Source organism: Halichoerus grypus, chromosome 3, assembly GCF_964656455.1.
Source record: "Halichoerus grypus chromosome 3, mHalGry1.hap1.1, whole genome shotgun sequence".
Lineage (NCBI taxonomy): Eukaryota > Metazoa > Chordata > Mammalia > Carnivora > Phocidae > Halichoerus > Halichoerus grypus.
Genome location: NC_135714.1, coordinates 103702714 through 103717803, shown reverse-complemented (window position 1 = coordinate 103717803; position 15090 = coordinate 103702714). Strand labels below are relative to the sequence as shown.

General features: G+C 39.0%; 1 protein-coding gene and 1 long non-coding RNA gene across 3 annotated transcripts in view; one reads left to right on the top strand and one right to left on the bottom strand.

Annotated features, from left to right (window-relative positions):
• Positions 1–15063, top strand: part of BBS7 (Bardet-Biedl syndrome 7) — a 50683-nt gene extending 35620 nt beyond the window's left edge. Inside the window, exons 14-19 of the mRNA XM_036099193.2 lie at positions 109–248; positions 1902–2066; positions 10993–11102; positions 11236–11339; positions 11471–11594; positions 13853–15063. Coding sequence (XP_035955086.2) covers positions 109–248; positions 1902–2066; positions 10993–11102; positions 11236–11339; positions 11471–11594; positions 13853–13986 — 777 coding nt within the window. The 3' untranslated portion in view covers positions 13987–15063. The remainder of the gene's footprint in view (positions 1–108; positions 249–1901; positions 2067–10992; positions 11103–11235; positions 11340–11470; positions 11595–13852) is intronic.
• LOC118540155 (uncharacterized) overlaps positions 1–15090 on the bottom strand; it is a 46048-nt gene that overhangs the window by 30242 nt on the left and 716 nt on the right. For both annotated transcript variants that reach the window (XR_004919486.2, XR_004919484.2), the window contains exons 2-3: positions 7844–7952; positions 6423–6514 (exon numbers count right to left, since the gene is read on the bottom strand). This is a non-coding gene — a long non-coding RNA (uncharacterized LOC118540155). The remainder of the gene's footprint in view (positions 1–6422; positions 6515–7843; positions 7953–15090) is intronic.

The window sequence follows — 15090 nt, the reverse complement described above, 5'->3', positions numbered from 1 at the left end:
AGAGTAAAGTCTAATTACTTGATTACTTGTGTTGAACATTTTAAAGATAACATTTATGTTATGCTGCTAGATTATTTTTCTTTTCTTTTCTCTTTTGTGTTAAATCAGATTCGTTCAATTGAAGGCCAGTATGGCACACTTCAAGCATATGTGACTCCAAGGATTCAACCTAAAACCTGTCAGGTCCGCCAATACCTTATCAAACCCCTTTCACTCCATCAAAGAACTCACTTTATTGATCATGACAGGTAGGACAAAGGAGGAAGGAATTTATTTTTTAGGATATTACGTGATGCAAATAAACTTGCTTTTGATTTTAATAGTATAAATTCTGGTAGCTATTTATACATTTTAAAAATTAAATAGTATGGATTCATATTTTTAATATAAAATTTGTCTTCTTTTAATGGTTGGTTTGAGTTGAACTTTCCTATCTTTCTCATATATTACCATTCTGATATCAGTAGAGTAATAGTTCTCTCTCCCAAACACCTATGATGAATAAATAGGATTTAGCATGAGTTTTTCTGTGAATAGGATCTTATAATATTAGCCTCAAACATTATATTTGCTTTCTATTTCACCTCAGGGAATACTGGTAAAGCAATTGGTTGTGATAGTCCCTTATTTCTGACTTCCATTCCAACTTAAGCATCCTCCTGTTGGTAGTTTTTCACTTTCTTTCCTAAAGATGAGAGGCCATGGGCTTAAATGAAGAAGGGAAAGAAGTAATAATTACTGAATACTTTCCCCTCCGCTGTACATTTTGCTAGGTGCATAGGCATTATCATTTAAGTTTGACAGCAAGCAAGACAGGTAGTAATGTCTCCATTTTACAAATGAGAAACGGAGGCTTGGAAAAGTAACTTGCTGACAGGAAACTTGATTGGAGGCCAAAGCCCATGTTTTTTCTATTACAGTTTGTAATTTTAAAGATATGTAATTTAAATAAGATGTAAGGGAAAATATTTATAGGGAAGATTTTTGGATTTTTGGAAAACATTAAAGAGAATAGATTCTCTTTGTGGTATCTTCCTGTTTTGAAGTCTAAATTGTTGTTAGTGGAGGTAGCATGCATGGTGTGCTGGAAAGAACAGCAAACTGGGAATCAAGAGACTAAGATTCTAATCTTGTATCTTATCTAATGTCCCTCTTTAGCTTTGGGGAAAGCACTTAATCTCTCTGGGTTTTAGTTTTCTTATCTGCAAATGAGAGGGTTGGTCAGGATGATCTCAAAAGTCCCTTCTTAATTTTGTATCTTCTGAAAATTCCTCTGAATCTTTAATCCCTTAAACTTTGCATTTTCTTAACTGTTTGTAATTATCCATTTGATTTATTTAAATTTATTTATTTTACAGCCTTTTGTGTATATGTGCATATGTCTATGTGTGATTTTGCAAAATAGAAAGCATTATTCCATATCCCCGCAAGATAGCAGGTATTTTTCTCCAACTTGCCCAATGGCTCAGAGTTAGTAAACAGCTGGTAAATAATGGAGCAAGGTTTCATTCAGTTCCATGTCTATTTTACTTGAAAGCCCAATTCTTTGCCTTCACATTATGCTGATTCTTTCCCTCAGGAAATTCTTATGTAAGTACGTTTTATAGTTTATATAGATGAACTTTTAAAAAATGAAGTCTACCTGGATAAACTGAATTTTATTTGTAAAGCTATTATGTTACTTAATTGAATATTAAAAGCACAGATATAAGCATTCTTTTTCCCATGAAATTGAAATTTTTAGTTATCTGATGGTTAATATTAATCTGAGGAAAATTAAATGGATACTTTTATATTTGTTTAAACACTATTGCAGAATTCTGTTTGTTCATGTGTTGTGTATATAAATTACCTCCACGTATTCCCACACACAAATGTGTACCTCCGCCATTAAATTTCAGACCCATGAATACACTGACTTTAACGGGCCAATTCAGTTTTGCTGAAGTTCACTCCTGGGTGGTTTTTTGCCTGCCTGAAGTTCCTGAAAAACCTCCAGCAGGAGAATGTGTGACATTTTACTTTCAGAACACCTTCCTGGATACACAACTTGAAAGTACCTACAGGTAAATAAAACTTATTATTGGTTCACAAGTGTTTTTATATAAATGGAATTTCTAATTTTTGTTTTAAGGCAGGAATAACTTGAAAATAATGTGATTGAAAACCTATACTGTACAAAAGAATCTATTGAAAAACAAGTAGAATTACTGAGCTTAAAAATGATTGAATAAAGATGAGTATGGAAGATCAGTCTTTCCTATTCCCAACGATAACCAGTTAGAAAATAAACTATTTGAAAAGACCCTTTCAGAGTAGCAATAATAACAAAATATCCATATAAAAATCTGTAGGAATATTCATTAGAAATATGCAGAACTTACATGAAGAAAACTAAAATTTTATTGACATAAGACTTGATTAAATGGAGTAATATATTCTATAGTCATCAATATGAAGACATTGTAAACATGGCAGTCCTTCCCAAATTGTTTCAAACATTTATTCTAATTCCAATAAAAATTCCAGTTAAATTTATGCAAAAATAGGAAATGGCTCAGAACTTGAGAGTTTAGAACATAGAGGCTTTTGAAGCTATCGTGTTAAAAGGTGGAGGTCATATTCTTCTACACTCTTCTTAAGCTCCTAGTTGCACTCCTGCCCCTTCACTATCACTACTTATCTCCCATAGGCTTCCATAATTTGTTTCTGAATAGAGTAGAGGCTAAATTTTCCTTCTCCTTTGTTCCTATCTCTGAATGTGAAATGACCTACTTCTTGGGTAAGGCTAATTTTTCTGTCTGCTTTTGAACTTGTACCCTCTTTTTTTTTTTTTTTTTAAGATTTTATTTGAGAGAGGGCGTGCGCCCAAGAGACCATGGCGGCGGGGGCGGGGGGGGGGGGGTGGAGGCAGACTCCCCACTGAGCAGGGAACCCAATGAGGGGGCTCAATCCCAGGACCCTGGGATCATGACCTGAGCTGAAGGCAGATGCTTAACGGGCTGAACCACCCAGGCACCTCTTTTTTTTTTGGGTGGGCAGCAAAGCAGAGTTTATTGAGTGATAGTACAAAGCTCCCAAAGAGGGAGGGGACTCGAGAGGGTTGCTCTCATACTTCTTTAAGGTGCTTGCATTCTCTTTCTCACATCTGTAGGTTTGTTAGGCCTTTTGGTTTTTTTTGTTTTTATTATTTTGTTTGGAGATGAGGGAGTTTCTTGTCTAGGATTCTTTCCCTAAGCAGATTATTGAGGTATTCTACTTCTTGCTTCCTAGGTGAGACTTTACCATGCTAAGTTCTGGAAATAGCAGTGAACACATAATTTTACCTCAGAATGCAGCCTTTTGAGATCAAGAAGTCTCCAGAAATATAACTGTTTTTTTTGCATCAGTTCTATGAAGGTGTTTTATTGTAAAACCTTCAGGGGATCTTACATGTGTCTAAACCTGTAGCAATGACTCCTGTTTTCAAGTACCACAGTGTTACAGGGGTTTTTTTCTCTGTGGGTGCCCATGGTTCTTGGTCACACTGCTTCAAAGAATGGAAGAGGTAGACCAGACCAAGAGTGGTGGGAAACAAAGCGAAGTTTATTGAGTGATAGCAAAGTGATAGTACTAAAGCTCCCAAGGAGGGAGGGGATCCAAGAAGGTTGCCACCAGAGTTTCTAAGTCTAGGGGTTTTTATGGGCTTCTTGAGACTGGCTGTTTTAATCTGATTAACGCTCCCTGTACCTGTCATCCAGTCAGGTTTTTGTCACCTATCAGTGGGAAAGGGTGGAGGGGTCCTTCCAGGGTGGTGTAAACTCTTTTTAAGGGTGGTTTCCTCTCGGGGTGGGGGGAACTTGTCCCTGCCTGCCTGCCTGCCTTCCAACTACCCCTCATTCCCCCCCCCCCCCCGAAGAGGTAACCCTAACTTCTGTTAGGGAAAAAGGACGATGACACATTGTAGCTACTTCCTGCTGGTCAGGGGCATTGGATGGAGTGGCAGTCAGTGTTCCTTTCATCCCGATCTATCAAGGGGTCCCCTGTAGATATGAGGCTCCATGTGAGGCTCCTTATAAATCGGGTTAGGGCATTTAAGAGGCAAGGCCCAAAGCACAGTGCAAGACCGAGTACAGCCAGGGGTTCAGGGAGAGATAGATTATGTAGGGAGAGTAACATTATCTGTGTCTTGTCGCTTCAAGCCTAATTTGAGGTCTTCCCTGGGTTCACAGACGGATTGTTTTTAGGCCCTGTTGGGGACCAGGGTTTGACTCTGGAATGGTGGATTCAGGCTTCAAATTCAGGCACGTTGCTGTTGGAGTGGCTAAAATCACAGTATGCGGGCCTTCCCAGACAGGCTCTAACAAGTACTTGGTAGCTTCGGGAATCAAGAGTGGGCAGTCGCTGCTGCCCTTAAGGCATGCCAGCCAGCCATAAGCCAGCAGATCCAACTCTTTGCTTAAATATCCCATTTGCTGTTGAGCTAACTCCCTGACACCCAAGGCCATTCCCTTTAAAGCTGGGGCACTGAGCAAGGCCCTCTTGAGATTTGTAAAAGCTTTTTCTAACTCTGGATCCCACATTAATACATGGGTACCAGCTGTCTGGGTGTCCTTGGTCAACCGATAGAGGAGGCATGCTGTTTCTCCTTATCCTGGTATCCGTGAGCGACAGTGTCCTGTTATACCCAAAAAACTTTTCCAACAAGGGAAAGTTGTGGGGTCCTTAAGGTGTACGGGAAGCGGCACTGCTGTTAAGGTCCGACCCACTTCAGCCTGAGTTGCCCAGACCTGGGAATTAATATTAGCCTCTATTAAAGGGAGGCAATTGCTAGTTTTCCCAGGGGCTATCAATATGAGAGTTAATATCTCTACCTAAGAGAAGTGTGGGGCTCTCAGGTATTAAGAGTGCGAGAAAATTAGATCTCCCCAGGTGCATCCCAGAAGGTGAGAAAAGAATTTGGCTGTGGGTCACCCAGTGACACCCTTAATGACAACACTGCGGTTGGACAGTTGGCCCGGGGCGGAGACTAGAACAGAACAGGTGGCTCCAGCATCAAGAAGGAAATCGACTGGTTTTCCTTCTATTTCCAAAATTACCTGAGGCTCTGGGTTACTATGGTGAGCTACTTTGGAGGAGCCACCATGTAGAGCGCCAGGCCCCATCAGGCCCCATCAGTTCCAATCAGGGGCACTGGCCACCTGAGCTCTTGCAGGTTGAGGTCCCCAAGGGCATTCAGATTTGCAGTGTCCCCCTCCACAAGTAGGACAAGGGTTACAGGCCCTTGGTTTATGCCAATGGGGGCATTCTCACTTCCAACGTCCCGGGCGGCCACAGAGATTGCATTTGGTGCCAGAGCCTTGGGAGGCCAAGCTGGCAGTGGCATGCAAGGTTGCAACCAAAGGCTCAGACTTCCTCTTTAGCTTCTCTCCCTTACTCTCCTCTTGGTCCTGATTGTAGAAGACCCACTGGCAGCTCATTAGAGCTCTTCTAGGGTCCCTTCGGGGCCAAGAGCCAACTTTTGCAGTTTTTTCTGAATATCTGGGGCTGATTGGGTCTTTAAGAGTGATTTTGGCCTCGGGAGAACCGGGGGAGATAGCTGTGTATTTAATGAGAGCCTCTCTCAACCTGTCTAAGAAAACTATTGGTGTTTTCTTCCTGAATTCGGGTTGACAGCATCATGTTTACCAACAGATGCAAATATCTTTTACCGGAGACTTTGAAAGGTATCCTAACAATTACCCATGAAAACTTTAAGATATACAAGATTAACTGCCATTTTAACACAAGCTTATTTGACCTTCAGGAAACCTAGATAGAATTGTTCCCTGCTCTAAACCTTGTCAGCTCAACAGAGGAGCAAACTCTGAGAAAAAAATTTCTACCAAAGTGGAAATTTCCAGTCCATGTCAGGCTGGAGAAGACAGGGAATTTCCCCAAAACAAAGGGAGTTTCAGCAGCTGCTTGGGGATATTCCTTGAAGTCTCGGTCCTGAGGTAGACTAACCACAGTTGGCTCCAATTATAGCCATTAACCCTGGTAAATGAATGAGGAAGAAGCCCCCATGTACTGCTCAATCCCTCTGTGATGTGGGCTTGGAAGTGATGGTGATACCAGTTTCCAAGGGGATTGTTAGGATCCTAACTGGGGTCTTGAGGAGGTACAGCCTGGGCTCCAGTTGGAAACTTAACCTGTCCTTTGATCCCCATATCTTTCAGCAGTGGCCAGAACCTGATGATTTTCTGCTTTGGAGAGGGTCTGACTTAACAGAAACATTACATCCAAGTTTGGAAAACTTTGAGGTCCACCTTCGTCTCAGGTCTTGTAGTGGCACCTCCCCTCGGTCCCCCTTTGAGCACTACCTAGTCTTGTAAAGTGTAAAGCCCTCAGCACCTGCAGGGGTTCCAGGATAGGGTGGGACACGTAAGGAGACCCAATCTTACCTTAGGAAGGATGGAGCCAGGCATGGAGATTACCCTGCAGACTCCATTTGCCTATCTACTTTTGATGTGGATGTGGTGTTCCTTTGTTCCTCCTGCAGAAAAGAGCAGCCAGGTGGCTGGGATCAATCCTACATTGCTGAGATTAGAAGAAAAAGAGCCACCTTTTTCCCGGTTAAAACCTGGAAGGCATTGTCCCTCAGATGGCCATGTCTCATCTTCCAACTTATATCATGGCCATGCCCCAGAACAAAATAAAATGAGTTGCCTTCCCCCAGTTAAAACCAGGAAGGCATCCAAGTAAATGATATTAAGCTATTTATAGGTCTGATACTCTTCCTGTAGCCTATAATGCCAGGAACGGTCTCTAAAGGAATAAGGGTCTTGGTCAGGGAATTACCCATCTACAAGAAAAGAGAAAAGGCATCCCTACCTCAGTTTTTTATAGTTTATCAGGGAGACTTGGGAAGAGAGGAAAAGGCATCCCCCACCTCAGTTCCTCCTCATCTTTTCTTGATGTGTGGCTTTAGCTACTCAGGCGACTGATAGCCAGAGCCACTGTCCTCTCTGCGAGGTATTGGGAGTAGTTGCACTTACCTAGTCATTCTCCTACCTCCAGAGAGTGACCCTGGTTTCCCCACCCTTAAGACTCCCTTAGAAGTCAATGGATACACTAGACTTCTTTTAGTAGAGTTCTTCTGTCTGGCATAGCCACTTAATCATCTTTTAGTAGAATTGTTCTGTCTGGCAGACATGGAGGGACAAGATAGGGCACCAGAGAGGGGAAATCCACCTATCCATTGGGATAAGCCCCAATGGAACTGAAAAGTTGGGAGATCCCTTAGATCTTAGTTCTTTTGCTCTGCTTGGCCATTCCTTCACAAAGGTGGTGTAGACAGTCTGAGGGGTTTCCTAGTAATGCCCAGGATAGGAGGAGTCAGAAACAGGAGAGTGTTTCTAACTGTAACAGGGAACAGAGTGAGATCCCTTGGAGGCCACCCAAACCACTAACAAGGGAATGTCTACGGGACCATCCTGGGCTTTCCCACTCATTCTCCTAGGGGAGGAATCAGCTGAGAAAGAGTAGTAGAGAGGTTTCTCTCTGGATGCCTAGATGGACAAGTAAGGAACCAGGTCCCTGTGAGAGCCTTTGGGTGTCCAAAGGGTAGCCTTGGTCAGGCCCTTCAATTGCTGCTAGGTTTTCCCTAGGTCCCTCACATCGGTGATCTGCCCCGAAAGGAGTTCTGAGTCCTTACCAAACCAACATTCCCAACTTCTGTTGGGGGATCAGTCGGAAAAGAGCTCAGAGAGCCTGTCACCTGAGACTTGAGAATGGGAGTTGCGCTAATGGCTCTTACATGGCTGATGGGTGCCCATTGTTTCAACAAACAAAATGGAGGGGGAATAGAGAGAGACTTACTGACCACTACTCACGGTTAGTTGTCCTTAATGATGGTGAAGATCCCAGACGAGCTCCCATAAATGTTACAGGATTTTTTTCTCTGTGGGTGCCCATGGTTCTTGGTCACACTGCTTCAAAGAATGGAAGAGGTAGACCAGACCAAGAGTGGTGGGAAACAAAGCGGAAGTTTATTGAGTGATAGCAAAGTGATAGTACTAAAGCTCCCAGGAGGGAGGGGATCCAAGAGGGTTGCCACCAGAGTTTCTAAGTCTAGGGGTTTTTATGGGCTTCTTGAGACTGGCTGTTTTAATCTGATTAACGCTCCCTGTACCTGTCATCCAGTTAGGTTTTTGTCACCTATCATATGGGAAAGGGTGGAGGGGTCCTTCCAGGGTGGTGTAAACTCTTTTTAAGGGTGGTTTCCTCTTGGGGTGGGGGGAACTTGTCCCTGCCTGCCTGCCTTCCAACTATCCTTCATCAACAGTAAACCTCACACTTTAATCATAGCAGACAATTCAACATGCCCCTGGCATATTCTGTATTATTATAATAGCATACCTTTGCTCTTTCCCATTCTGTGTCTTTAAATAGTCTTTCCTTAACAATCAAAACTATAGGGATGCCTGGGTGGCTCAGTCCATTAAGCATCTGCCTTTGGCTCAGGTCATGATCCCAGCATCGAGATCATGACCTGAGCTTTGATTGTTAAGGAAAGAATATTTAAAGACACAGAATGGGAAAGAGCAAAGGTATGCTATTATAATAATACAGAATATGCCAGGGGCATGTTGAATTGTCTGCTATGATTAAGAGTCCTGCATTGGGCTCCTTGCTCAGCAGGGAGCCTGCTTCTCCCTCTGTTTGCCGCTCCCCCTGCTTGTGCGTTCTCTCTCTCTCAAAAATAAATAAATTTTTAAAAAATCTTTAAAAAAATAAAGCTATAAAATCCCTTAAAAAAACAATCAAAACTCTACTTATCCTCCAAGGCTCAACTTAATAGCTACATTTTGAAGCCTTCCTACCTGTCTTAGGTTATTTATTGTTATTTGAAGTATATAGTGATTTTTATGTAAGCTTGTCTCTTCAAATTAGACTTTAAACTCCTCATGAGCAGAGTCAGTTTCTTAATTATCTTCATATGTTTCCTCCAAGTACCTACTGCATGGCTTTGAACATAGTGGTGCTTAATAAATGTTTTTAGGGTGCCTGAATAAAATACATATATATGCAGAAAGTGCGCTTTGGAGGCAGACGTACGTAGGTTTGATCATGGCTCTGTGACTTACCAGCTATTTGCCCTATCTGGACTATTTAACTCTCTGAGCTTCAGTTTTCTTTTCTGAGGGATGGCAATAATAGCACTTCATTGAGCTGTGATGATTAAAAGAAGATAAACCATGTGAATCATTCCACAGTGCTAGGTACTGTGTGTTTAATGTTAAACATCATCAGTTAAAATTAAAGACTAGTGAAAATATCATGATTTCTAAAACATAATTGGAATCAAAATAATATATATGAATCATCTTCCTAGAAAAAAAGAATTAGCATTTGTCTACAGCTAGTTAATATAAACTATTAGTGTGTGTGAAAACCAAATGAAAAGATAGCATTTAATATATGAAAGATGGTATATATGTTAATTAGGAAACTTTTGGTTATCATAAGAAGGAACCAAATAGAAGCAGACCAACATACTGAATAACAGGAATTTATCAGCTCATACAATTTAAAAGTCCAGTAGTAATCTGCCTCAGGCACAACAAAGACTATCCCTTTCCAAAATAAAACAAGACAAAACCAGAGAGGGAGACAAACCATAAGAGACTCTTAATCAGAGGAAACAAACTGAGGGTTGCTGGAGGGGAGGGGGGTGGAGGGATGGGGTACCTGGGTGGTGGACATTGGGGAAAGTATGTGTTATAATGAGCACTGGGTATTATATAAGACTGATGAATCACAGACCTGTACCCTGGAAACAAATAATGCATTGTATGTTAATTAACTGAATTTAAATTTAAAAAAATAAAAAATAAAACAATAAGACTGTCCCTTTCCATTGCTCAGCTCCGTTCTTGTCTTTTTTTGGCTTTCTTATTAAGTACCATAGTGGCCACCAGCAGTTCTGTCCAGTTTTCTATCTTTTCAGGTATCATAGACCCTCTCTTTCCCACTGGTTCCAATAAAATCCCAGGATTGAGTGTCATTGTAGAGCCGTGAACCATTGTGGTCAGGAGGATGGAATATACACTGCTAAATGCTTTCTCTTAAAGTCCCACAAATGGGCTTGAGGCCAGTGCCAGTGAAACTACAGTTGACTCTTAAACAACACAGGTTTAAACTGCATGGGACCACTTATATGTAGATTTTTTAAATAAATATGGTACTGTAAATGTATTTTCTCTTATGATTTTCCTAATAACATTTTTTCTGTAACTTTACTGTAAAAATATAGTATATAATACTTACACAAAATATGTGTTGATCGACTGTTTACTAGAGTATTACTAGTTTTGGGGAGGTCCAAAGTTATATGCGGATTTTTGACTACAGGGGTTTGGCACCCCACCCCCCACATTGTTCAAGGATCAACTGTATATGGATTGAGAAGGGTAAGAGAAAGAAGTGGTTCTATAAAGAAGATGACAGGTCCTGTGTCCATAAGAAGTAGCAATGGATGATGGGCATGGAAGAACAGAAGCTGTCATTCTTAGGCTTAATATCAACTTTCTTTTGAGAATAAAGAATGTAGTCATGTTGTAATTTATGTGATTACATCAAAGAAAAACATACTTACATGTAAATAAGCAATTCTAAAAGCATTTTATATACATATGGAGTTAGCTGTTAGAAATTTTATTGGTGAAAGTGAAGAAAAAAGATGCTTTAATGAAGGATTTATATAAATTGTTATATGTTTAGGAGGCATATATCTAACATCTTTTGTTTAGTTTCACAATTATGTTCAGAACTTGAATTTATATAATAGTAAAAGGTTACACATTTAAATATGTTTTATATAAACAATGTATTTTATATTAATGTATAGAAAGAGATCTAAAATCAAATGAATTCTAAACACCAGGTGCTAGTCACAAAATATGTATTTACTGGACCTATTTATGTATTTTCTTCTAATGCTGTTCTTTTAAAAATATATTAATTTTATAGAAAAGGAGAAGGAGTTTTTAAATCTGACAACATTTCTACTATATCCATCCTAAAAGATGTGCTCTCTAAAGAAGCTACCAAAAGGAAGATTAACCTCAACATATCATACGGTATAAAAAAAAAAAAAAAGAAGAAGAAAAATAAATCATTCTTTATGGGGTATTGTTTTTTGGTTATTGTTACAATAAGAATATTTCTGATCAAAGTGACTTAGCTAATTGTGCCTGACTCACCTCCTTCTAGAGATAAATGAAGTATCAGTCAAACACACTTTAAAGCTAATCCACCCAAAGCTGGAGTACCAGTTGCTTTTGGCTAAGAAAGTGCAATTAATTGATGCTTTAAAAGTAAGTATACATTTCATGGACTCATGATCATTACTTTATTGTGATGGGATTTCTAAAATTGTAAAGACTTTAAAGTTACACTGGATTGGATTTTGATTATTAAAGTCCTTCTCTTTTTAATTTTAAATAAGGAGTTGCAGGTTCATGAGGGAAATACAAACTTTCTGATACCAGAATATCGCTGTATTCTAGAAGAGGCAGATCACCTACAGGAAGAATACAAAAAGCAACCTGCACATCTTGAAAGACTGTATGGTTAGTGGACTGTTCTAGAAAACCTTGGCGTATTTCTTTTTTTTTTTTTTTAAAGATTTTATTTTTATTTTTCGACAGAGAGAGAGACAGCGAGAGAGGGAACGCAAGCAGGGGGAGTGGGAGAAGCAGGCTTGCCGCCGAGTAGGGAGCCCGATGTGGGACTCGATCCCAGGACCCTGGGATCATGACCTGAGCCGAAGGCAGACACTTAACAACTGAGCCACCCAGGCGGCCCCTTGCTGTATTTCTTTTCTACTGGCTATTTGTGAAGAATTCATGAGAGAAGCTAGGCAGAAAGATAAGCGAAGATTACAGCAATCATGAACCAGTGACAACCAATTTATTGCATCAAATATTTTGTAAAATTTGTTTTAATATTTAATATTTTTACTTGAAAAAATGAAAGGAAAGGGAAGCCTGGGTGGCTCAGTCCATTAAGCATCTGCCTTCGGATCAGGTCATGATCCCAGAGTCGGATGGAGTCCTGCATTGGGCTCCCTGCTCAGCGGGGAGCCTGCTTCTGCCTCTCCCTCTGCCTGCCACTCCCCCTACTTGTGCTCTCTCTCTCTCTCTGACAAATAAATTAAAAAAAAACAAAATCTAGAAAAAAATGAAAGCAAAAATTAAGTGAAATAAGTGTAATGCAGTAAATTAATCTCTATATGAAGAAACCTGGTGTGAAATGAATATAACCTATGAAGCAATAAAATGTAGGCCATATTTCACACAAATAATTTTTAGGTTCTGTTGATACTGTGAAATATCAAAAGGCAGCATTTAATATTTTTTAGGCAAAATGTAATAAAGGATATGTATGTGCTGTGAATTTACAGCAAAAGTTGTTTTGCTTTGGTGGTGACAAGTTGGATGTTTCACAAATTGTCTTGAAAAACATTGAGAGCAAGAGGGAGATGTGCAGGAAGGGAGAGAAAGAGGAAGGATGGAACAGCTTAAGGAAAACATTTTTGTGTGTGTGATCTTTATATAAGCTAAGCTTATTTATTTCCTATTTCTTTATAACATCTTCATTAATCAGATATTTAATCCTTACAACAGCTCTGCAAAGTAGATGGTGTTATCTTCATTTTTCACATTTTTTTAACTGAAATCTGACACTAAAGAATTTGTTGTCACATTGGTAGTGGCAAAGCCTGCACTAGAACTTCCTCACCCCAAAATGCTTGCTTTTTGCACTATGCCAAATCTTTTTGGCATAGTTGGTATCATCAATCCACATTGATCTTTGAACCTGCCTAATGAATTTATTTTAATACCCAGGGACTTGCTCACAAACTATAACAATAATATCTAATATCTTAATATTTACTATATGGCAAACACATGATCTTTTATCCTTATAATAACTTAGAAGATGGGTGGTTTTCTATTATTACCAGTTCCAAAATCCAGAAAGCTTTAAAAACTAAAACTTTCATAAATGATTTGGCAGCAAATTTGACTTGATCTGAATTAATAATTTAATGACAAAATTTCACTTAAACTGACATGAGGTTATTTATAGTCATTTTTATTCCACTTAGTGTGAATATTCACCCATATATTTTGTTGCAGAAACTCATTCCCCTTGGATATTATGCTATATTTGGTATATCCCTTTTATTATCTCTCTAAAATATGAAAAATTCTGAAACATGTCTTGGATAAACCCCAAGAATGGTCAACATATTGATGGAATATTTTAATTCAAATAGAACTTAAGAACAGAATCTGTTGGAGTGCCTGGGTGGCTGTCGGTTAAGCATCTGTCTTTGGCTCAGGTCATGATCTCAGGATCCTGGGATCCAGTCCTGCATCGGGCTCCCTCCTCACCTGGGGGGAGTCTGCTTCTCCCTCACACTCTCCCTCTGTGCTCTCTCTCTCTCTCAACTAAATAAATAAAATCTTTAAAAAAAAGTATCAATACCCTTGGGACGCCTGGGTGGCTCAGTTGGTTAAGCGGCTGCCTTCGGCCCAGGTCATGATCCCAGGATCCTGGGATCGAGTCCCACATCGGGCTCCTTGCTCAGCAGGGAGCCTGCTTCTCCCTCTCTCTCCCTCTGCTTGTGCTCTCTCTGTCAAATAAATAAAATCTTAAAAAAAAAAAAAAAAAAAAAAAAGTATCAATACCCTTAGGCTTATATATTAAATAATGTAGTGATGAGTGCTTAGAAATAGATTCTCAAGTAATCACTCACTTTCATTAAGTACTGTGTTATTAGAACTAATTAATGACAGGAAATTAACATTTTTCTTTATAGGCATGATCACTGATCTTTTCATAGATAAGTTCAAGTTCAAAGGCACCAATGTAAAAACCAAAGTACCTCTTTTACTGGAGATTCTGGACAGTTATGACCAAAATGCATTGATTGCTTTCTTTGATGCTGCATGAACTATAAACAAGGTAAAGTTCCAAAGGAGTCTTTTTAAACGAAATATGTTAAAACAGAATTATGGCACAAGCTAACTGTACATACTTTAATTTCAAATGCTTTTCAATATTGTCTAAAAATATTTAAGATGTGACTTCTTTTAGTAATGCTTCTATTTTGAGAAATGGAGCTTTTTAAAAATAGAGTTTTTATTTTAAAACAAGTGGAATGATGATAAGGAATTTTAATGAATTTTTTGCAAGTGGATGTTTTAACTTTTAAATTGAGAAATATTTGGAAAATTAAAAATATATTCAAATATTTAACAAGCTATACCACGTGTATAAACTACTTTACAGTTTTCAAAAATGTATTTACATTCATTACGTCATCTAATCTTCACAATATATATTGTTATTTTGTCAAGTCATATAGGAAAACTGATTCTCTGTGAGGTTAAGTGATTAAGAGGACAAGCTGTTATTATTTTGTAAAGCTGGGACCAGATCCCAAGTTCTGGTGCCTGGTTTGTGTCCTGGTTACTGTATACGTTGTTAACCAGTGGAAATAACTTACCAATTATTTTTTCTCGGAGTTGAGATTGATTTGCAACTGATTTCACCCTTGCTGGGTAATGTTTCGTGAACCATGCTCAGTTTGTGAAATGCTTGAGTTGGTTCAGTGCTATAAATTGTGGCCAGGGAAATGAGCAGAGCTTGCACAGATTGAAGGGATCTTCACTTGCTGTCCCTGTAACCAGTAAAACTATACAAGTGTACTACAGGTGAAGAGTGCAGAAATAGTGATGGCTCCTTAGATTTTCCTGCACTAGTACCCACTAATTTCCATTTTATCATATATGGAGGGAAATAAGACTTTAAAGCTACAGAAGTTTTATTCATTAATCTTAATTTATGTTTTTTCATATTCAGGGTAATATTGTATTTAAAGGTTGTTTTAAAATGACATAAAGATTATATAATTATGTTTTCAAGAAGGGCGCACTCATGAATTTGTCAAAAACAATGTTTCTGAATTATCTACCATTATATTTATTATATGCAAGCCTTGTATATTAAATTTGAAAATTTGTTAAAGGCACAAATCATTGAGAGTTTTATTTT